This window comes from Lolium perenne, chromosome 4 (assembly GCF_019359855.2).
Source record: "Lolium perenne isolate Kyuss_39 chromosome 4, Kyuss_2.0, whole genome shotgun sequence".
NCBI classification, from domain to species: domain Eukaryota; kingdom Viridiplantae; phylum Streptophyta; class Magnoliopsida; order Poales; family Poaceae; genus Lolium; species Lolium perenne.
Genome location: NC_067247.2, coordinates 169,099,490 through 169,123,283, shown reverse-complemented (window position 1 = coordinate 169,123,283; position 23,794 = coordinate 169,099,490). Strand labels below are relative to the sequence as shown.

Sequence of the window (23,794 nt, the reverse complement as noted above, 5' to 3'; positions counted from 1 at the left end):
GCAGGGAATGTACAAGGGTCACAAAAAAGGCTGCACTGTTATACTTGAAGCAGTGGCTACCCATGATCTCTGAATTTGGCACTCTTTCTTTGGTATGCCTGGATCCAACAATGACATCAACGTCCTAAACTGCTCCCCGGTCTTTTCCAAGCTTGTTGAGGGTCATGCTCCCCCGGTGGACTATGTGATCAATGGTCGGCACTACAACAAAGGATACTACCTTGCAGACGGTATCTATCCAAAGTGGGAAATATTTGTGAAGACTATCTCGAATCCTAGCATCCCCAAACTTTGCGAGTTTGTCAAGAAACAAGAAGCTTGCCGAAAAGACGTCGAGCGTGCATTTGGTGTCCTCCAGCAGAGATTTGCTGTCGTCCGGTTTCCCGCTATGACTTGGTCCAAAGATCAGATGTGGGAGGTGATGAACTGCTGTGTGTGCCTACACAATATGATTATTGAAAATGAGCGAAAACATCCGGTTCCTCTGGCTGAGCAACAAGCACCATATGAGAGAGATGGTCCTCTTGCACAGCCTAATCACCAGGTGCCTCCATCATGGGCCGCATTCATTGCTATGCGCCAGGAGATTCGAGACTCTACAATGCATCAGCTGCTGCAAGATGATCTGGTGGAGCACATATGGACGCTCCGAGGCAACGCCAACGCCGCCGCCAACTAGTCTGTCATAATTTGTTTAAAAAATTATGAAATTGTGTGCTTCATTTGTTTCAGCACTTGTTAACCATTGTACTGATTATCGCCGAATTTGTTTCAGCAATTTTCGTACTCTTGGTCGCCGAACTTGTTAAATTTTATGTTAAATTTGTTTGAAATATATCAAATGGTCGAGGTTGGGGGTTTCCTGCCGGGGGGACGGCTGGAACTTCGACGCTCCCCAGGCCAAATCTTACTCCAATCCAGACGAAAATTTCGCCGAATTTGGGTGTGGGGAGCGCATACGTTGTCGTTATTGAGGTCCGTGAACAGCCAAGCCAATTATATTTAGACCCATACCTCGGATCATATTTTCAATTGTATATGATAGTAGTGGCTAAATAATTAATTTGGCCAACTTACATGTGTGCTATGTTTGCTTGCACCTTGGAAGTTACTAGTAGTTGTTGGCTAGTTGATATTTTAGATTTTCTCGTAAAGGGCCTAAGAGTTTGAGTGTATCAATAAAGTGTCCCAAAAACTCTACACCAAAAAGGTAAATCTGATCGACGTCTTACAACTTTGACCGGTATACTTATTAAATTAGTACTCGCTCTAATCCATATTACTAACCACTAAAATAAATTATTCCACAATTAAAATATATCTAGATATATTACTGTCAAGTACTCCCTTCAACTCATATTAATTTGCCACTGCTATGGATCTACCTAAAATTAAAATATTTATAGATACATGTATAATAACAGCAAGTAATATGAATCGGAGGAAGTGATATAAATCAAAGAAAATATAAAATATGTGAAACAAAAGAATTTATAAGACGCATCCAACGAAGTATTTATACATTTTCAATCCATATAATTTAATACGTAGTAGCGGTTAAAATCGTTTATCCAAGACAAGACAAAATTGAGAGCGTTTTGGGGCAGAGGTAGAACTTATTTTTTCCCTTCCTGTGCCCTGTCTGCCCGGTCAGACGTAACACGATTCCGATTCCCGACACACGAATTACAGAATACTACGTATGAGAGATTGGTATACTTTGTCCCATCGTCGCCTACCGTGTCAGATTAAACAATATTAAGTGTCTCTACGCCGGCGATCTCTGCATGAGCTACTGAACACCGATTAGACTGATCATGGTGGGAGTAAATATCTAGTAATATCACACATATCAAGCTATTTTGGTGACATGACAATGCCAATAAATAAAGAAAAAGATTGAGGTGTTAACTAGCTATGTTACCATAACATCACACACCCCAATACAAAATGAGTCTACAACATAATAAATGACACAATGCATGCACCACATATAAGTTAGTACCCACTATGAAGGTAGTAACCTAGACTAGTAACATGACATATGTTACTAGTCTAAGTTACTCCCCACTATGAGCAGCCTAATATCACACACCCAAAGCAAAATGAGTCTACAACATAATAAATAACACAATACATGATATCACCTATAAATTACTGCCCACTATGAAGGTAGTAACCTAGACTACTAACATGACATATGTTACTAGTCTAAATTACTCCCCACTATGACCAGCCTTAGACACTATCCCAGAACTGAACATGGATTAGACATGATCCAAGGATCTTTAGTGATGGCCAATGTTGACGGGCCGTCCTTCTGTTTAGTTTAATATTGTATGTACTCCATGCGTTTCAAAATAGTACTGCAGTGAAGAGGTAAACTTTAACATTCAGTAGGTTACCGTGCGATTTTTCGGCCATTTGCGCGAAGAGGAGTATTCACGACAACTTCTTTTATGTCAAGAATCTTGCTACTAAACTACACAAGAGCAAGACTTCGACGCTTCTATTTAAACTCGACATTCGCAAAGCCTTTGACAACATGCAGTGGGATTATATTGTAGACCTCCTTCAAAAGAGGGACTTTCCGAGTAGGTTCCGTAATTGGATCGTGGCTCTCCTCACCACCTCCTCTTCGAGGGTCCTCCTTAATGGGGTTGCCGGGCTCCCTATCCGGCACGGACGGAGCTTGAGACAAGGCAACCCACTATCTCAGCTCTTGTTCGTGCTCGCCATAGACCCGCTTGCCCAAATCCTAGAGAGGGCAACTACATTCGGGCTACTCCACAAACTACGGGGGCGAAGGGATATCTTAAGGACGTCCCTCTATGCGGATGATGCTGCCGTTTTCGTGGCTCCTTTCAAAGAGGATATCCAAAACTTAGCAACTAGTTTTCGAAACTTCGGGGATGCAACCGGCCTTTGCACAAACTTCCAAAAGAGCGTCGTCACTCCGATTCGTTGTGAGGCTTTGGACCTTGACGCCATTCTTGAGGACATGCGGCCACTCGTACAACCTTTCTGATGAGATATCTTGGGCTTCCGCTTTCGGTTCGGTGTTTGAAAAGAAGGGATATGCAACACCTTGAGGATAAATGTGTCGAAAAGCTCCCAACTTGGAACAGGAATCTAATCACCACGGCGGGTAGGACCGCGCTAGTGAAATCGGTCATTGCTTCCCAAGCTATCTACTACCTCACTCCCCTTTCCATGCCTCCGGACACCATGAAATTCATCGACAAGATCGAGAGGGCGTTCATTTGGTCAGCCAAGGATACTACAACCGGGGCCAAGTGCAAAGTTAATTGGGAGTTGGTGTAGCACCCTACCTTTTAATAAAGGCAAGATACCTGTGTATAGTGCTATTCCCGGGATCACTGATAGCACACACATTACAAAATATAGTAATCATTGCAATAGTATCAAATTACTACATCGTTGATCCAGAGGGTACAATAAAAACTTACAAATTGCATAGTCAAATGGACTAGCTCAGAATAAACACAGCGGAAAGTAAATCAGCAATGAGCCTTCATCATCTTCATGTGCCACAGGCAGTCATGTTGGAATGTAGACTCGAGATCCTACCACGTACTTCTCCTCAGAAAATCCTGCATGTTTGAATATGCAGCCCCACGAATGGAGGTCAGTACAATGATGTACTGGCAAATGACACTTATATGGTGGCAGTTTTGGGCATGACTATCTACATGATATTTGGCAAGTGGAGTTTAGGCAAATTTGCATAAAGCCAATTTTATCCTACATTTTATTTAAAACAAAACATTTTGAAAATCTTTGATTGACATTATGAAATCACACCATGGTTAAATCCTCCATGGGTTTTAGAATAATCACATGGTTACATCTCCCATGAGTTTTCCCAAGGTTGATCAAGTTTTAAATACATTCAGAAAAGGTGATGAGATTCTTCCGTACATTCCTTGCCTAGAAGCTCAAATTGTCCATAACCGGGGACACGGCTAACATCTTAGATTTAACTCTCGAGAGGTTGTGCACTTTCACCTTACGACCCACCCTTCCCAAGAGAAGAATGAGACAAGATCTTTCAGAAGAAGAATTCAACCATACAAACTAGACTCGTTCCCTTGGCCGTCGCCTCCACCCACTGTCTAGCCACAAGTTGAATCCTCACAACTTACTTAATCCCGGCAGAGCCCATAATACCATAAGGCTGCACTGGAAGCTAACTAAAACATGGACGACATAGTAATCTCTTTAGTCCTGGGTGGCCAACCACAAGTGGAACTCACAGGATTAAAACCCCTCACAGGTAGTAAACCCCCACACGATCCCCTGGTGAAAACCAGGTGTGCAGTCAAAAGCGACCACTCTACAACATGCGAACTCTCAGGGATTCACCACTTCAGCCAACTAGGGGCGTGGACTTCACCACTTTAGCCTACTAGGGGCGTGGACCTGAGCAGCCGCCCACCATCAACCAATCCACCCAGGTCTTTCATTAGGGTTGTTAATTTTAAATTTTCAAACACTCTCAACCAATAACAAAACAACATTTGATATTTGATGTTGCAAAGCAAAAATTAAGGCATCCTAGCAATGGATTCAGGAGTAGCTACACACTACTAGGGTTAGCTAAGCATAGCATAATAATTTACTTTTGAAAACAAAAATCCTACCATGCATACTAGTTTCAAAACACTAATGCATAAAGAAAATAAGTAGGATTTGAATGTCACTTGCCTTGATCAAAGCAACCCGCACAATCACAGCAATCACAAGCACCACCTTGATCTCCTCCACGATCTACTCAAACAAGCACAACAAAAATAAACAAACATTCGATATGCACAATCAATGACATGAATGCATGCAAGTTTTTGATTTTTGAAAAACCTGGGATGTTACAGTTGGTATGCCGCCCAAAGAAGTATGGAGGTTTGGGGGTGCTACACATGGGAAACTTCGCGGCGGCGCTACGGCTACGGTGGCCTTGGCTTGAATAGAAAGATCCAACCAAAATTTGGATTGGTTCCGGCAACCCATGCACCAACGAGGATATGGATTTTTTTTTTATGCCGCAACTTGCATCACTCTTGGGGATGGGAAGAAAACTCCTTTTTGGCGTGCACCTTGGCTAGACGGGAGAAAACCCATAGATATGGCACCATTGATTTACGAGAGCTCCAAGAGAATGAATTGGAAGGTGGCGCAAGCTCTTCACCAAGATGCTTGGATTGACAAGATTGACCTACAACACACCTTCTCCTTAGACCATTTCATGCAATTTGTGGACCTGTGGATGCAGCTTACTACCATACATCTCAACCCCGGGGTGAGCGATGAGATTGCTTGGAAGCTCACGGCAAATGTCCTCTACTCCACCAAATCGGCCTATGAGATGCAATTCTTCGACTCCACCACATCCCCCTTGAACAAGATGGTTTGGAAGGCTTGGGCCCCGCCTAAGATCAAATTTTTTGCTTGGCTTGCGAATCAAAATAGGCTTTGGACGGCCGACCGGTTGGCGAAGAGAGGGTGGCCAAATTGCGGCCCTTGCCTCCTATGCAAACAATGTGTGGAACCCGTTGACCACCTCTTCGTCCATTGACGCTTCAGTATTCGCTTATGGACCACCGTCAAGCAATGGTTGGGTATATCCGAAGACGTCCAACATGATTCGACAAACTTCACCATCTCCGAATGGTGGCAATTCATGGCGGGGGGGGGAGCGCCAAAAACCGCAAGGCCATGGCTTCCATGACCCTCCTTGTTTCTTGGGAGGTGTGGAATGAGCGTAATGATAGGGTCTTCCGCAACAAAAGTGCTCCGTTTGACGTAGTTTTTGATAGAGTTAAGAGAGAGGCTAGGCTTTGGGTTATTGTGGGCACCAAAAGGTTGGACGGAATGATGCGGGAGAGTAATCCCTTGTAATTCATTTGCATATATTTTCATGTTAAACTTCTTCACTTAATCAATAGATTGGGCCAAAACTTTTGCCCCCATTTTTAAAAAATATATAATATTGGCAATTATCCCAGCCTTGTCGCACACTGATGGCCTCATACAGTCAGTGCATCTCCAACGGAGCAACGCAAACGGACGCTGAGCAACCGTTTGCGTCCGCCGCACCAAAAAACGTGTCTGGTACCACCTTCAGTGGGGAGATGCAAAGTGACCGGGCCATCCGTGGTGACGCAAACCTGGCCCAAATATGTGCCTCAGATGCATCTCTGCGAACGCGCAAGGTGTCTGCTCGCGTCTGGCGGAAGTTTCGTCGGGCCCGCCTGGAAGCGACCCTGCGTCGATGCATCTTCTCAGGCGCGCCAGCGACTGGCGCCGAGGCGTCGCTTCGGCAGTTTGCGCCACGTTAATGGCGATGCCTCGGCTGCCGAGCGGCCGCCGCCCACCTCCGCCAACGCAGTAATGGTGACGCCACGCGTCCCGCGGCCATCGCCTGCCACCGGCCTATATAAAGAGGGCGCGCGTTCTTCTTCCTCATCCACTCCTCCAAACGAACCCTAGCCGCCACAAGCTCCACCGTAGCGCCGCCTATCTCTTCCTGCGACGCAGCCAGGCCGGCGAGGCGATCGAGGCCGCGAGCCTGGGTGCCCCCGGGGCCGGAGCATGGGCTGCCATGGTGGAGCAGCTACGGCTCCACGGTCGTCGTCGCCTGCGCCCTCCTCGTCTTCGCAGGAGGATCGCTGCTTCGAGTTCCTCCTCCGCATTCACAACAACCCACTCGGCATCAAGCGGCTCCCAGACAAGTTCGCTAAGTTCGTCGATGGCGTCGAGCCGGCGCACTTGCAGCTACGGGAGGCCAGCTGCAACTTCTACCGGTGTACTGTCGAGGTCTTGTTCGACGGGCAGGGCAAGATGTACCTGCACACGGGGTGGGACAAGTTCGCCCGCGACCTCGCGCTCGAGCCCGGCTGCCAGCTCACCTTCCTCTATGAGGGGGACGGTGAGATGATCGAGGTGTTCGACGACACAGCCTGCCGCAGGCACTACCACACGGGCGAATCCAGCTCGGACACCGATAGTTAAAACTTAGAGTGTTCTTTCTTTGCAGCGAATATGGCTATGGACCAGTTGAAGTCAGTTGTGAAAGTTTCTGGTTGTTCTTCCTCGAAAGAACCAACATCGTCACTAGCTGAATTTTCCAGTTTAGGTGACTGGGAGTGCCTGAGAATATTCTTTCTTGGCAGCGAACATACGGAACCAACACTACTGGCTTTCCTTTTTACAATATTTTTATTTGTGTCAACCATGGTTCAAACTATGTATTAGTTTGCGTAGAACCATGTTCTAATATGTAATGTTTGGAACTGTTTAAATGGAGAAGAGAAAAAAAATCAAGTAGAATAAAAAAAGCTTCGGAGCCACCTTCAAACGCAAACGAACGCGCAGACAAAAACAATTATTTTCGCGTCCGCGGGATGACACAAATGGACGCTCGCGGACAAATAAATGTATCGCCCCGTTGAAGATGCCCTTAAGTTCTTTTACAAGAACGTGGTTGATTTCCTGTAGGACAGTGAGTCACACGACTATGGGGCTGTCGCGGGCTCGAGCGCAATGGTGAAGCTAACCACTATAGGCTATTTAAATACTACTTATGCTCTATCAATCCAGTTTTTCCGGACCACCTATTTGGATGCGGCTATTCCATGTCAAGAGACTAGTTATTGGATATTCTACAAATATTTTTTTTGGGTGTTCATCTACACACCCATAACAGACGGTGGATCCATCCATGTTCACCTCTTACTAGAAGTGTTTCGCAGCTATTCGCATGCTTGCATATGGAGCGTCACGTGATCTTATTGATGAGTACTTGCGAATGAGCGAGATCACCTGGCACAAGTCGATGTACAGGTTTAAGTTCTGCAAAGCCGTGATTGCGGTGTTTAGCAAGGTTTACTTGAGGCAGCTAAATGTTGCCGGCATTGGTCGGCCGTTGTCAATCAATGAGGAAATTGGCTTCTAGGAATGATTGGAAGGATAAATTGCATGCATTAGAGGTGGAAGATATATCCTTTTACATGGAAGGGACAATGTAGTGGGCATGCAGAGGGGTTCAAGGTCATTCTTGGGGTAGTTGCATCACAAGAGCTACGAATTTGGCACTCTTTCTTTGACATGGCAGGTACCATAATGACATCAGTGTGCTCGAGCTCTCTCCGGTATTATCCAGGCTTGTAGAAGGCAATGCTCCAGTGGTTCAATGGTAATGCATATGACAAGCCATATTATGCAGCTGGTGGCATCTATCCCGACTTAGCCACACTTGTGAAAACCATCCGCGATCCCACAACAGAGGAAAAAAGAGGTTTGCCAAACAACAAGAGGCTTGTAGGAAAGATGTGGAGGAGGCAGATGTGATCCAATCTTGGTGGGCTATTGTTCGTCACTCTGCTAGAACATGGAGCCTTGAGACCATGTGTGAGGTGATGACCGCTTGTGTGAATGCACAATATGATCATTGAGGAAGAGCGTGATAATGCACGCCTCCATGATCAAGGATGGGATTTCAGGGTAAGTTGGTTGAGCCACAGACTTGGGCATGTATGTTTGAGGAGTTCCTCCATGTGCACACTAACCTCCGTGATCGCTGGATTCACTCCGTGATCGTCGGATTCACTCTGTGATGGCAACATTCACAATCGCCTTTAGGTGGAATTGATTGGGCGTCAGTGGGCCTTAGCAGGCCACGAGAAGTTGGCACCCCATCTCATTTTATTTGTTTAATTGAGAACTATGCTTATGAACTACGTTGTTTATTTGGACGTGTGCTACTTAAGTATATTTGGTTTCAACATAATGTTTTTTTTAATACGTTTGAGCCATTTAAGTTGAAAATAGGGAAAAGGTAAGTCACAATGGCCTGGTTGGACCAAATGTATCGAGTCGCTTGGGCTGCCCCCGAGCTAAATGGATAAAATTGTACAAAAATTTGGTGTTCCGAGCCCGATTCAAACGAACAAAAATGGCCTAACAATTAATTTGGTGTTCACGACGTGAACCAAACATAACAAAATAAATATATTTGATGTTTGAAATGGGTCGAGAAGCTGAGGTGCCCTAACTCAATTCCACCATGTGAAGCTAAAAAGATGGCTATCCTTGTCCCATCGTCCCCCACATGTGCGTCAGCGTGTGACGATCCAGAGGAACGAATGTGATTGGCTAAGTGGGTGGGACCGTATTTGTGTTAGCCGAAATTGCTGGACTGGTTTGACTTTCCATAAGACTGCTCATAGTTAGGGTAACATAAGTGGTAACATCACACGTTCCAAGGTATTTTAGTGACATGACATGCTAATAAATAAGGAAAGAGAGTGATGTGGTAACTATCTATGTTACCATAACATTATACATCCCAAGATAATATGAGTCTATATAACATAATAATAACACAATGTATAAAACCACATCTAAGTTACTACCCAGATAGTAACTTAAACTAATAACATGATATATATTACTAGTATAAGTTTCTCCCCTCTATGAGCTGACTGTGCCTATCCTAGCGGCTAGCTCCCCCCTAGGCGTCCATTCATCACCGGTCGTGTGGAACCAAGCTCACAGCTCGAATGTGCCTTCCTGAGAGCATCTCCACTTGTCCCCGCGAACAGGCCCCCGGCGTGCCATTTTTTCATCCGGACGGCGAAAAATGGCCCAGCCGCGCCCCCGGTTCCTCGTTTTTCGCCGGATTTGGGCTTTCATCCATCCGGCGAGCCCACGCCAACCCCGGCCTACCGGGGAGCGCTCGGGGACTCCGGACGAAGCGAAAGCGCGCGAAACACCGAGATATTTCTCCTGCGCTTTTCGCTTCGTCTTCGCCGCAGAGGTGGACCCGACCGGTCAGCGACACACGCATCGTCTTCCGCGCGCGCTAAAAGCCTGCCGCCGGTCAGCGCGCCGCGGACGCGTCGCATTCCACGCGTCATTTAATCGCTGACACCAGCCGTGCCTATATACCCCGCTCCACTCGCCGCGACGCGTATCCCCGCTCCACTCTCCCTCCACTCTCCCGATCCATGGCGTTCTACGACGAAGATGGCGCAGCCAACAACGGCTTCCCCCGCCGGTCGCTCCACGCGTGGGAGGGGCACCTCCTCCACCAGGCGGGGTACCCCTACCCGCCGGACACGAGGCCTCCCGACGGCGGGTGGCGGCTAAGTGCTGGCGGCGTACCAATCCCGCCGCCGCCCCGGGGCCACGCCCTCGACATCGCCATCGAGGAGGCACGGATGACGATGATGGACGAAGAGCGCGCCGACCCGCGCCACCACCCCGACAACTACACGAGTTGGAACTCGTTCTTCCTCCGGCGGTGGGAGCGGGAGCTGGCGGCCTACGACGGCCCGTCGCCTCCGCCTCCACGCAACAACGCCGCGGGTCGTCGACGTTGGTGGAGCGCGCCGAATAGGTCGCTGGAGAACGTCCTCGCGCACATCGAGGGCGGCAACTTCCCGGTGCTGACGATACCCCCTCCATCGAGGGCATCGGCCAGCCGCCGCCGGGGAAACATCTGGCAGCCACGGCGCATGGCTGCCAGCTCGTCGTCTTCCGGATCGGCGTCGAGGCCATCCTTGGCGCTGGTGAAAAAGGAGGCGGCGTCTCCGTCGACACCGGCGCGCGTGAAGAAGGAGCCGGCGTCTCCACCGCCGAGCAGAGGGCGCAGCAGCGGCGCCCTCGTCATCCGCGACCAACCCTCCCCTCCGCAGCGCGGGCGGAAGAGGAAGTCGGCGAAGAAGGAGGACGCCGCGGGCGCCGCGAACCAGCACGCCGAGGAAGAGGCGAAGCGCGCAGAGGACGCCGCGGTGGCGGAGGCGATCGCCAGGTCACTGAAGGACCTGGTGCCTGCCGACAACAGCCTCCCCATCGACGCCGCACTGGAGTGGTCCAGGCGGCCCGGGAGCGCCGGGGAGGCGGAAGCGACGCAGCGGATGCTGGATTTGGCCGCCGCGCGTCAACTCGCCGAACGCGCCGCCGCACCGTCCTCCGCGCGGAACGCCGCGCCGAGGAAGGTGATCAAGCTCGAGGAGAGCAGCGACGACGACATCTACCGGCCGTCGCCGCCACGCACCGGCGACGCTGGCCAGGGTACGAGCCGCTGGTACGAGGCGCCGCCGCCCCAGGACAACGCCGGCTCGAGCGACGACGATGACGGTGGCGACTACACGTCCTTCTACCGCCATTTCGGCATGTAGGAGGACGCTTTTTAGTTTAAGTTTTAGTTTGTCAATCGCCGAATTCAAATATATGTACGAATTCGGCCTATTTATGTACGAACTCGCCTCTATATGTTAAATATCATTAAATTTCGCTTATGTTTGAATGAGCTTCGCCAATTTTATCTGAATTCGCCGTATCATCCTGGGATCGCGGCTAGGAAGCTGGCCCTCCCCACGCTATTTTTTCATCCAATCCGAACGAAATTAACCCCGGATTTCGGGGCGTGGGAGGACAAACGAAATGGAGATGCTCTGAATACGTACAAGTTCCAACCTTCGCTCGCTTCATTGGAATTTCAGGATAGAAGTAGCTCCGACCTCCGAAGCTTAGCAAGAAACCATCCTTTCTTCACCCCTCTGCCAGAAGTAGATCACGAGCTCCATCAGGGGATTAGCATGGTGTAGGCATATTTTTCGACCGCATAGATGCGAATGGTCACTAAGCGAGATTTGTTCGCGTCACTCTGTTTAAGATATCGTGACGCAATTCCACCATGTGATGAAGCACAAAAAGATGATTATCTTTGTCCCATCGTCCCGACCATCCACAGGAACGGACGTGATTGGCCGAGTGGGCGGGGTCGTATTTGTGCTTGCGGAAATTGCGGGACTGGCTGGACTTTGCATAAACAGAAAGACGATAAGAGCACGTGCTCCTAGTCACAGGCAGATCTTAGCACGTGCTCCTAGTCACTATGTGAGAGTGAATGGTGGGTCATACACATGTACTAATAAAGTAGTACAAATTTAGGGCATGTACAATGGTAGGGAAGACATGCCTTCTTTTAGTAATCCACGTCAGTTAGAGAAGACGATAAATATTAGGGATACAATGCATTATCTCTTATTGTCATCCCTTATAATAAATAAGAATTAATTATTTTTAGTAGGAAATTGTGTGTCTAAGGGAAGACAAGTCGTACAATGGGGAAAATAGTCTTCTCTTATTTCATAAGAGATCATTCCTTAGCTAAGGGAAGGCAACCTTCTCTTCCTTCCTTCTCTCTCCTCCAACTAAGCAAAAATCCTACGTGGCAGGCATAAGGGAAGGCTGACGTCACCCCATTGTACATGCCCACTATTATACATATTGACTCTAAAATGACTATAGATGATATAACACTTGGCTTATAGGCAACAGTTAGCTCTACTATTAAACTTGCTCTAAGCTGCCGGCCCGTGCCTAGCGGCTAGCTCCTAGGCGTCCATTCGTCGCCGGCCGTATGGAACCTCCAAGCTTGCACATCGGAATTTCAGGACAGACCATGCACTAGTTTGGACGCTGAGCTTCTTAAATTCGGAGGCCACACTCTCGTTCAGTGTCGAGCTGAACCCATCGAGCTATCATCTTCGCCGGACACCAACATCCCTGACCGTGATGGCCGAGGCAGCAGAGCAGAGCGACGACGGCAGCCTTAGCTGCAACTTCCTCGTCGTCGCCTACGGCATTCAGGGCCACCTCAACCCGGCCCGCTCCCTTGCCCGCCGTCTCGCCGGCATCGACGGCGTCACGGCCACGCTCTCGGTGCAGGTATTCGGCCACCGCCGCCTCTTCCCGTCCTCCTCCGGCGACGAGGAGGTCAGCGACGGCCTCATCTCGTACATCCCCTTCTCCGACGGCCTGGACGACGGCACCTGGCCCACCGACTCGGACGAGGACAGGGAGCGCTACCGCAGAGCTAGCATCCAAAGCCTCTCATCGGTGGTGCGCCGCCTCGCGGGCGCCGGCCGGCCGGTCACCTGCGTCGTGTGCACCCTCAACATGCCGGCCGTGGTCGAGGTCGCGCGCGCGCACGGGCTGGCGCTCGCCATGTACTGGATCCAGCCGGCCACGGCGCTCGCCGCCTACTACCACTACTTCCACGGTCACGCCGAGGACGTCGCCTCCCACGCCGCCGACCCGGCGCACGAGGCCGCGCTGCCGGGCCTCCGCCGGCCGCTCAGGATCCGCGACATGCCGTCCTTCATCGTCGACGATGCTACTGGTGGCGGGAACGGGATCTCCAAGATGGTCCTACAGGGCTTCCGCCAGCTGTTCGAGCAGATGGACGAGGAGGGGATGATGGTGCTGGTGAACACGCTCGAAGCCCTCGAGGCGACTGCTCTGGAGGCGATCCGGCCGTACCTGGACGCCGGCGTCTTCGCCGTCGGCGTGCCTGCCGTCCCGCTCCCCGGAGCCGGAAAAGAAGACGACAGGGTCCACCTGTTCGCGCAGGACCAGAAGAGCGGCTACATGGCGTGGCTGGACGCGCGGCCGGCCAGGTCGGTTGTGTACGTGTCGTCGGGGAGCATTCTGACGTACAGCGAGCGGGAGGCGGAGGAGATCCTGCTCGGCCTGCGCCGCCTCGCGCGGCCGTACCTGTGGGTGGTGCGCCGGGAGGGCCGCTCGCCGGAGGTGGACCGCCTCCTCCTCGAGGAAGCAGAGGCGGCGGGGACAGAAGGGGTGGTGGTGGAGTGGTGCGACCAGGTGCGCGTGCTGTCGCACCCGTCCGTGGCGTGCTTCGTGACGCACTGCGGGTGGAGCTCCACGCTCGAGGCGGTGGCGTGCGGCGTGCCGGTCGTGGCGGCGCCGAGCTGGTCAGACCAGCCGGTGAACGCGCACCTGCTGGAGGAGGAGTGGTGCGTCGGCGTCCGGGCGGAGCGCGACGCCGACGGGGCGCTGACCGGCGCGGAACTGGCAAGGTGCGTCGAGCTGGTGGTGGACGGCGGAGAGATGGCGGAGGCGATCGCGGCGAACGTGAGGGTTTGGAAGGGGAAGGCACGGGAGGCGGTGGCCGCCGGCGGGCCGTCGGAGAGAAGCCTTCGAAGCTTCGTCAAGATGGTGCAAGAAGAGGATGAATTCGCTAGACGTGCACAAGAGATCCTCTCGGCGCCACCGTCTTGCACTTGATTCCAAAGTAGCAGTACGAATTCATTCACGAATCTATATAGGGAGTTATTCACGTGTTTAAACATTCCCTACATAATATGAATTCATTTCCACCGCTTGAGAACAAATTAAGCTGTACAAGATTATTTCAGACTTCGCTCAGGTAGAAGGAGCAGATGCTGAATCCAGTAACAGACACAAGGAAGCTGAAGTACCACTACGAATATGAACAAAAACAACACTGGTAAAGAAACGCCGACAGCACCAAGAGCACTGATGAACACACAAACAACAGCGGCAGCAACAGCCGCTCATCTGCAAGAAAAATGTTAAACGTTGCTTTGCCAAATAGAACGGAATTTGTAACCTGATTCTGCTCGAATCTATTTCAGTGATTCTCTCAGAGCGACACATAACCGTTTTCAGAGACATGCGTTGACCACAGGTCATCGGAAACAACCTGTCCCAGATTTTCCAACAGCATCTCAAACTGAATACCAGATAACTTAGGTTGGGTAATAGTTAAGGTTTTCTAAATAGCTACATTCCGACGAGGCCTAGCAGAGGACAGCATAGTTCCACCACAAAGAAAGAAAAAAAAAAAGAACAGACGACAACATAGTACACTAGTACATTAGCCGCCAGGCGGTCTTGGCTAACAGCTTACATCAACCTTGATCCACTGAAACAATGCCGTATCAGTCAGAGAACACATCGGTAGCTCACATGGTTTGCTGTGAGCTCATTGTCATATGTAAATTTGACCACCGTTCCCTTGCTCAGGCCATAGTAGCGAGCAACAGCGTCTGTCTCCAGCATGCGAGGCAACTGGAACATAAATAACATCAATTTCAATCAACTGATGTAAAGGTACATTATGGTAAACTGAGGTAGCAATGCTAAATCTAAGAATCCAAGGGCAAGAAAGCTAATAACAAGGACGCCGATCGGCCGCGAACGTGTCCCCTTTTGCTTCGGAGAGCGACAACAGAGAAGTTGCCAGGAAAAAATCAGGTGTGGGCCCTGGAAACTTTGCCACGTGGCCGCCCAAAAAATCAAAGCGCCACCCACCGTACACTGTAAAATCTGACGGTCCAGAATGCGTTCGCTCTGAGGGACTGAAATCCTAATGTTCGCTCAATATAAATTTCCAATAACAAATGTAATTAGGCATGTCAACAGTCCACACAAACATAAAGAACACTGTGGCATCCCCTGCAATGACTATGAAACAAATCATGGGTAGATAAGCATATTTCCAAGACAAGATTCTGTTAAGTATTTGTAAGGAGCCTGCGATATACATGAAAACACTGCATGGATAGATAACAAACTAGGAAGTCCATAATAGATCTTTGTCTAAAGCTGGTGATCTTTCTTATCTGTCTAAAGAACAAATTAGGAATTCTATAGGCTGGAGTCAAATATTTCATCAAATAAAAACATATTTTGACTGTATACTTCTAGTTCAAATGTGTTTGCCGCCTAAGTAAAATCACATGTGCATTACCCACAAGAAAGCCCGCTGCATAGTCACCCCACTTAAGCATACACTACCTGGCTGACCAACACATATGTGCGGCTAGATTTATTATGTAGTTATATTCGGTATTGTTTCACTGCCAATCATTTTATTCTTGTCGCTAACTTCTATACTTTTTTGTTCTGACAAAATATTACAAAACAAAACAAAAACCAGCTGTGAAAGACAGAAAAACTCAGCCATTCACAACCACTGATGAAGGATTCCTAGAAAAGTTAAGGATTAGTAATTCTTTTTCGAAATTGATTTCGGAGAAGAATGGATTTGGTCTTATACATATGCAAGGAAAGCAATCAAAAAACAAAGATTGGTATTTCGATATATCAATCAAGATATAGGTGGACTTTAAGTCAAAAGCATGTGCCAAGAAAGCATGCACGGTGTTCGATATAAATACTTCAATGAAATGTATTGCGATATTACTTTTAAATCCAATTTGATACTATTTTAATGGTTAAAAGCATATATTTTAGTAATATATTTAGGGATAAATATTGCCCACACGCAAGACAAAATACTTGTGTTAATGTGACATTTCTATCTTTCACTCATCATAAGGTTGTTATAATAGTTTTTCCAGAAAGAACTAAATTTAAACAATGATGTTTTTCGTCTAAAGCTTGTGTTATTTTCCTTCAACCTCGACCCGCAAATCGTAATGCAGATAGTGTAATATAAATGCAATATTGTACATGTTCTTCTTACTATAGAGGCCACAGTTGCTTCTCTCAAAATAGAGCTGTATTTTTATAAATAATATATATATACCCAAATGCTAATTTGTATCTAGAATTAATTCTCAAAAATTTATACTAGAATAGGATATTAGAGTTGTACTCATCAAACAGAATCTTTCCACTATAGATTTGTAAATAGATTTTACTCTTTGTCCACCCAATAAGAGTTGCATTTACTACATAATTCCATTAAAAAAATCTAAGTCATCTAAGTCATTATAATCTGGTCCTTAATCACGACACCACGCTCAACGGTGAAGAAATTTCAGCCTCTATAGACAAAAGGAACATGCATGTGTGTATGTGTTCCTTTGGTCAGAATCCTCATTGCCCATGGCCCCTATTGGATTTCATATGATATCATAATCTCCGGTCTAGTTGTGCATGCTCTCCGTTTCCTTAAGAAGTACAGTCGTTGTGCTTTCCTTATTATTACTATCTTCATTCTCTGTTTTGGCCCTACTAAAAGAGTCCCCTTGATCTGATCCTTAATCCTGATCAAGTATTTTCCCTTAAAACTACCAGTTGTTCTTCTTGTAATATCCACGTTATCTTAATACTGGATAGATGAATCTCCACCACAAGTTTTGTATTGTCTTATATAATATATTATAAAAATGTATTTTTCACAACGGCATCACATAATCCACATCAGAAAACAACAATTATACAGTGTTGTGAGCGAGCTATAGATAAATACTCCCTCCGTTCGGATTAAATGGATGCGGGTGAAAATCGTTTTAGGCTAGCATCCTTCAGAAATATGGTACGGACCGCGTCGATTAAAAACGTCCAGAGGTAGTACCTGTGAATCCACCACATTGTACTGCTTCAGCAGCTTGGCCTTTTCTTCTGCAGTCAGCACTTGATGCTTGGGCTTCAGAACATGATTAGTCATGTTCACCAGCAGTTCTGTGATCTATATTGGAGAGCAGAGTGCATAAATTCGAGTATGTAAACTGTAGAATGTTAATATACAGTATAAACCAGCGAAACATCAACTGTGTATGACTCAAGTCATGAAAATTGTGAGCAAGGATTTGAGAAAAATGCATAACTAGCAGAAATATATACATTGTACTCCGATGCTAAGCAGTATGAGTGTACATCATTATGATGAGCATCAATACTGAATAAACAAAATACAAAATTTAAGTTACTCGCTTTTCTTGATGAAATGGCATTATGCATACAAGGTACAACAAAAAGAGAAAAAGCCATCCTTTACTTGCAGAATTTCATTTTGCAATATTATTTTTGACTGTAATTCATTTTGCATTACAACTGCATACAATGTAGCATTTCAAATTTAGAATAGGGTATCGACAAATTAAAGGAAACTAACCTGGAATACATCCACTTTAAACTTGAACAGTTCCTTGATAGTGTCTCTAGCCTTAGATCCCATCTTGCTCTGCAATATCAGAATCAGGCAAGACAAGTTGTCTTCTTTGGTTCGGCCAAAGACCTCCCGGATAACTGCGACTCTGATGGGCTCGGGTGGGCAGAACACGATTCGCGCCTGAGTTAACCACATAGTTAAGAGTATATGTGCTACCCCCACGCAAAAATGGGGAAGGAATTAAATCTCAGGAAAATGGGGGAAGGGATAGGGTGGGGGGGGGGGGGGGGGGGGGTGGGGGAGTACCTTGTTGGAGGGGTCGGAGGCGAGGGTGGTGGAGAAGGAGAGGCGCTCGATCTCGGGCGTCTCGGACCACCAGGCGCGGAACTCCGGGAGGGTGCGCGCGAGGTCGGCCTCCGGGACGCTGTACCCGCGGTCCCGCAGCATCTCCAAAGCGGTGCGGCGCGCCAGGAACAGGCGCTGGCTCTCCACGCCGCTGAAGTCGACCATGGACGACATGCAGTGGCCGACCTCGGGGGCGGCGTCGTAGTAGTCGTCGACGGCCATTGCGGCGGCGACGTTGGAGGCGGCGGAGCTCTCCGCCGAGTTCATGGTGAGCGATGAATTCTGGGAGTCGATGAATTTCTTTCCTTTTCTGTCTTGGGACTGGGAGGAAATTGGGGTTTTTGGTTGTAGGTGAAAAAGCAAACGAGCCTTCACATTCCCACCCTCACGTGGTAGGACTGCACTGTACCTGCCCTAAAAGATACAGATTCACATATTCTTTGTACCATAAGAGCATCTCCACCCGATAGCGATTTGGGGGTCCAAAGCGAAAATGGGCTCACACCGGCGTCGTTTGGGGCGTGCCGGCAACCCCGTGTCGGCCCTTTTGCCAAGGGCTCGAATCGGGCGCGCCGGTGCCTCGCGAGGCGGAAATTTTTGGGCATGGGAGCCGCCTGTCAGTGATGCCAGGGCGCCGCGCGGGATATTTTACCGCCACGATGCCGGGCCGGAAACTCTCCCGCCACGATGCCGCGCGGGAAATTCTCCCGCCACGACACCGCGTGGGATGTTTCCTGCCTCGCTGACGGTCTATATTATCCCTCCTCCCCTACCATTGTTGCAAAAACCCTAGAAAATAGCACAATGTGGGATTCGTGGGACGAGGCGGTGCTAGAGGTGGCCGTAGAAGTCGTGGAGGCAGACCCGCAGCTCGCAGAGTACGAGGTGTGGGAGGAGGCGGCGCTAGCGGCGACCGTAGATGCCTATGTCGCGGACGAGCGACAGGGCCAGAAGGCGGAGCAGCGGGAGCGCGAGGAGGCGCGGCGGCTGCGGGAGGCGCGGCGGGAGGCAGAGCGGCAGCGCCAGGAGGCGGAGCGGTGGCAGCGGGAGGAGGAGAACCGGATGGCGCTCGAGGAGGCGGAGCGGCTGGAGTTCCAGGAGGCGCGGCAGCGGCGGGAGGCGCTGAGCCAGCGCCGGTGGGAGGCGCGCCAACATAAGGGGTGGGAGGAGCTTGCGTTGCGGCGGTTGCAGCGGGAGGAGACGCAGCGTCAGGATGAAGTCTACGAGAGGCGGCGTTTGGCGGAGATGCAACTCCAGCTATAGAGGCAGGAGTTGGATCACCGTTGGCGGCGGGAGGAGCTGGAGCAGCAGCTGCATCAGGAGGCGGTGGCCGTGGATAGAGTCGTCTACTTGACGTTCGTGCTGGAGAGAGCAGCGGGGGATCGACGACGGAGGAGCAGCGGAGAGACCAGGGGAGAGAGCATGGAAGAGAGCTTCGGTCGATCGTCCACCTCCACAGAGCCGGTGGCCAGTAGGTAGTAGGCTAGAGATAAGCAGGTTCCAAATATCATCCGGGGTCGAGGAGTGAATAATGTTTTACTCGGATTTGCCCGAAAATATTATTCATTCCTTGATCTTGAATGACATTAAAATGAAACTCTTAAGTATAAATATTTAGTTTATGTAAAAAAAACTTCTATCTGGCCGCCTGTTTGGGGCGCCGGTGTGGGAACAGCTCCCCCAAATAGAGGATGCAGTGCTGACGCCCCCCATACGGAAGTGTTGGCGCCTCTTCCGACGACTATTTGGGGGCGCCGGTGGAGATGCTCTAAGAGCATCACCAACAGAACTGGTAAAAACCTCAAATTAACTGCTTTTTTAAGGGTTGATGCTGAAAGTTGGCATGAAACAGAGCGCTCAAACCCGTAAACCCTCAAAAAAATTGAAGGCTCAGCCCTCATTTTTCATCCCAACCTGCACAAACACATGTTGAGAGGCAAAAACACAGGGCCCTTCATTCTGGTCAACGACGCGTCGCGGGAGGGAAAATCCCTCAACCGCTCGAGCCCTCCACCTTCCCTGCCTCGCCGCCGGCCATGGAGACCCCGCCAGCCCCCGCCCCACCGCCAAATCCCGCGCCCGGCCGCGCCTCGAGCGCCCCACGCAGCCGCCCTAGCCCCGAGCACCGCCGTGGTGGCCGGTATGGCGGCCTCCACGCACGTCGGCGTGAAGAGGAGGCGGGAGCACGTCCTCACAGGCTCCGTCCCCGCACCCGCCGCCGTCTCCCCCGCAGTCATCGCCTTCGTCGCCCCCGCCCCCGAAGAGGAACAAGCCAGTTCCCTCCTTGGGGCCAAAGCACGCCCCGAGCGAAGAGGAATGCCCCGGGCACGCCGCCCATGGATAAGAAACCGGCCAGCCGCAAGAAGGTACTCCTCCGCCCGTCTCCGCCCCTCCGTCGCCAAGCGCCAATGAGGTGCTCGACGAAATGTTGGCCCCAACTGCTTCTTACATGGGGCTGCTCAACGATGTCGAGGTGAACATTGGGGCTCCTCCCCTCGATTTGTTCGACTTTGAAGGTGAGGAGGAAGAGGAGGAGGAGGAGGAAGTGGTGACCGAGACCAATGAGGCGGCGTTCCAAACCGCTCAAGAGGAAGGGGGTGCTCGCCGACCCATAATCCGCTCGTCGAACTACACCGAGGTTGAAGATGTTCTTTTGGTTCGTGCTTGGTCCGAAGTTGGGATGGATGCGGTTCATGGCACGGATCAAACCGGGAAACGCTACTAGCAATAGATCGAGGACAAGTATTGCAAGCTCAAGCCCAAGACTGGCAGCTTGGTCCATCGTTCTTACCGGTCACTTCAAGGACGGTGGGAGGTGATAAAGCCCGCTTGTGCTCGTTGGAATGCGGCTATGGACCAAGTGATTAAGCTCAAGGAAGCAAAGGCATGGAATTGGAGGAGAGGATGATCAAGCTCAAGGAAGCAAAGGCCGAATTGGAGGAGAGGTTGATCAAGCTCAAGGAAGCAAATGCATGGAAAGAGATCATGGCCGAGGAGAAGGAGCACATGATGATGTCTAAAAAGGACATGGATGAAGACCAATTGGCGTGGTGGAAGGAGACCAAGGTGGACATCGCGCGGAGGAAGAGGCTATTGTGTGGTGGTGGTGCATCGTCTACTCTCTGAGGTCAGTCTCCGATGAGTGGTGGTGGCGACGGAGGTGTGGACAACTTCGCTTGAGTCACCGATGTGGTGATGATGATGATCTTTTGCAAGGATAAAATGTTGATTATGTGATGTAAAACTATGAACCATGCATCATTTATAATCATTTGCAAGTTTGTTTCATGATATGTGTTTCATGATTGTGTTTTGCTAATATCCATTTGCAAATATTGTGTGTTGCTGTTATTTTTGAGGAAATCTTGTTTTTATGATTATGAGATCCTGTTTTGAAGGTTTGAAGGCCGACGAGTAGATCAGTGCCCTCAAACCAACCCTCAAAATAGTATTATCCGCGTTGGCCGTTTTAGGCCTTCAAATTAGCGGTTTCTTGGCCCTCAAACTGGCTTTGAGGGTTACCAGTTTGAGAGCACTGCTAGTGATGCTCTAAGGCAGGGATTTGGTGCACATGGCCACCAGGGCTACCTCCACTTTCAACTTTTCAAAAAAATTCTAACCTCACACTTTTATGTTTTCAAAAAACGTTAAATATGTAGATAGATATGTTCATTAGAAGTGTATGCAAAAAAAGTCCCGGTAAAAAATATTTTAAATTTTTAAAAATACAAAAAGACAAATTTCTGACAAAGGGATACACTATTATAATACTATTTTACTATCATTTTCTTCTAGGAATTTTTCTTTTTTATATTGTTCAAAATACAAAGTATTTTTTGACAGAACCTTTTTGCATACACCCCATCCGTATATATCTATCTATATATTTAACGTCATAATTTTTTAGACTTAGAAATGTGAGATTTTAAAAAAATTAAAATTCTGAAAGTGAGGAGAGCATTGGTGCCCATGTGTCAAAAACACTTTCCGGTACCCTAACTCCTACTCTATTCATTTCAATAAATAAGGCGCATATTTTTTAAAATATTTATTTTTGACCAAGATTTAACCTATATATATATTTGATATAAGATTGGTATCATCGAAAGTGTTTTTAATACGAACCTAATGTGTACTATATGATCGTTGCTCAAATTTTTGGGTCAAAGTTCATCTAGAGAGTCTGTGAGCGTTATTCATAAGAACGAAAGTAGTCCCTCCAGCTCTAATACTTATTATCACGATTTATTAAACATGCAACATACTTATATTTAGACTCGGAGGAAATAGTAGTTTGAGAAGTGTTGACTGCATAGGATTTTCGTTTGACAAATGGCACAACAAAAAATAATAACTTTTTTGCGTGAACCCCTAATTTTAGTGCCGTTTAACCCAACTGTTAAACATCTGTTTATAAACCACGCATTCTAAACTAGCCATAATAGAAGTATCATAGGTAGTATTTATGCATGTCATGAAAATCTGATGTGGCACAACTCGAGTAATGAGGAGAGAGGTAAGAGTGGTATCATAGGTAGATACATCATGTACATAAATTTACATGAAAATTCTACAAAACATTAAATATGATAAAACTATGATACTATCTTATGATATTATACATTGTAGGGGTGATATAATAACTAGTATCATATGCATGATACTGGTGTATGATACTTCTCATCGTGACTAGTATAATAATAATCATTGGGGTGGCTAGTGAACTAATAACACAAGCCACAAATTTCGAGGGTCAGCGTGATTCACTCTTAACAAGTACGTATAATAATAATAATAATAATAATAATAATAATAATAATAATAATAATAATAATAATAATAATCTCTACTACTTAAAAAGACTAAAGTGGTTCCTTATTCTGCCATCCACAATACGTCAAACTCTTCGTCGTCCGTCCGAATGACCAATTTACCCTCCCACCAAAATACATACTATTGCAAGTGTCATCTCACCGTTTCACCTCTTTTCGTCTCCACGCCCGACTGAACATCCCACCTGCTCCCTCCCCTTCCTCCCACCGCCGCCGCCCAGACCTTACCTTCGCCCACGTCCCTGCCAACAGAGATTCCTCCCCGACCAACAGCACCCTTCGTCCCCTTCACGGCCTCCACAACACCGACCAAAATCCAACATCTTATACTGAATCGAGAGCTAGGGTTCCCATTCGAGAATTCCTAGAAAAATCAACCGATGCACGAACTCGGCCAGCGCCGGTGGCACCTTCCTCCAACGCCGAATCCTCCTCCATAGAGACTCCTCCCCCGCGACCTGGCACCGGCTCCTCCCCCATCCCCTCTCATCCCCTCGGGAAGCTTCAGGAAAGTTGGCCGCCTCCGATTGGATGGAGGAGGTGCCGTGGCTGACGCCGGCCGTGGTTGTGGCGATGAGGAAGCTCACCGTTGGGTCGGCGACGTACAAGTTGGTGTTACAGGTGGCGAAGAGCGTGGACCCGGCGGCGGGGGCAGTAGGCGGAGCAGTTCCGCGTGCTTCTCTCCAACGGCGTCCCCTCATGATGCTCTCAGAGTCCCAGCAGTCCATGCTCCCCACCGCCATCAACCACCTCATCAGCGACGCGACCCTCCACTTTGGCTTTGTCGTCCACCTCTAGGACGTCACCTGCAAGAACAACAACATCCAGCACCGCAGGTTCGTCAACCGACCAGGATATATTAGCAGATGTTGGTCCTGATCTCCTTGGATGCTTTGCT

The 23,794-nt window shown here is 48.7% G+C and overlaps 2 protein-coding genes and 1 long non-coding RNA gene across 3 annotated transcripts; 1 reads left to right on the top strand and 2 right to left on the bottom strand.

Annotated features, from left to right (window-relative positions):
* Positions 1-3,391: 3,391 nt before the first annotated feature.
* LOC139838773 (uncharacterized) lies at positions 3,392-4,793 on the bottom strand. The gene is made up of 2 exons (XR_011756616.1): positions 4,729-4,793; positions 3,392-3,614 (listed from the first exon to the last, which is right to left on the bottom strand). It is a non-coding gene; the product is annotated as an uncharacterized lncRNA (long non-coding RNA).
* Positions 4,794-12,388: 7,595 nt separating this feature from the next.
* On the top strand, positions 12,389-14,170 carry LOC127294747 (cyanidin 3-O-rutinoside 5-O-glucosyltransferase). The gene has a single exon (XM_051324628.2). The coding sequence runs from the start codon at positions 12,607-12,609 to the stop codon at positions 14,116-14,118; it is 1,512 nt and encodes a 503-aa protein (XP_051180588.1). The 5' UTR covers positions 12,389-12,606; the 3' UTR covers positions 14,119-14,170.
* A 397-nt stretch (positions 14,171-14,567) lies between these two features.
* LOC127294748 (DNA-directed RNA polymerase V subunit 5A) lies at positions 14,568-18,398 on the bottom strand. Its single transcript, XM_051324629.1, has 4 exons — positions 18,026-18,398; positions 17,723-17,899; positions 17,183-17,296; positions 14,568-14,925 (listed from the first exon to the last, which is right to left on the bottom strand). Exons 1-4 carry the CDS (start codon positions 18,329-18,331, stop codon positions 14,800-14,802), a joined length of 723 nt encoding a protein of 240 aa, XP_051180589.1. The 5' UTR covers positions 18,332-18,398; the 3' UTR covers positions 14,568-14,799.
* Positions 18,399-23,794: the final 5,396 nt, after the last annotated feature.

Coding starts and splice junctions, on each gene's coding strand:
- LOC127294748 (XM_051324629.1), bottom strand. CDS start 18,331: ATGAACTCGGCGGAGAGCTCCGCCGCCTCCAACGTCGCCGCCGCAATG. Junction 17,900..18,025: donor CCTCCGACCCCTCCAACAAG/GTACTCCCCCAC, acceptor TGGTTAACTCAG/GCGCGAATCGTGTTCTGCCC. Junction 14,926..17,182: donor ACAATGTGGTGGATTCACAG/GTACTACCTCTG, acceptor TTTATGTTCCAG/TTGCCTCGCATGCTGGAGAC.
- LOC127294747 (XM_051324628.2), top strand. CDS start 12,607: ATGGCCGAGGCAGCAGAGCAGAGCGACGACGGCAGCCTTAGCTGCAAC.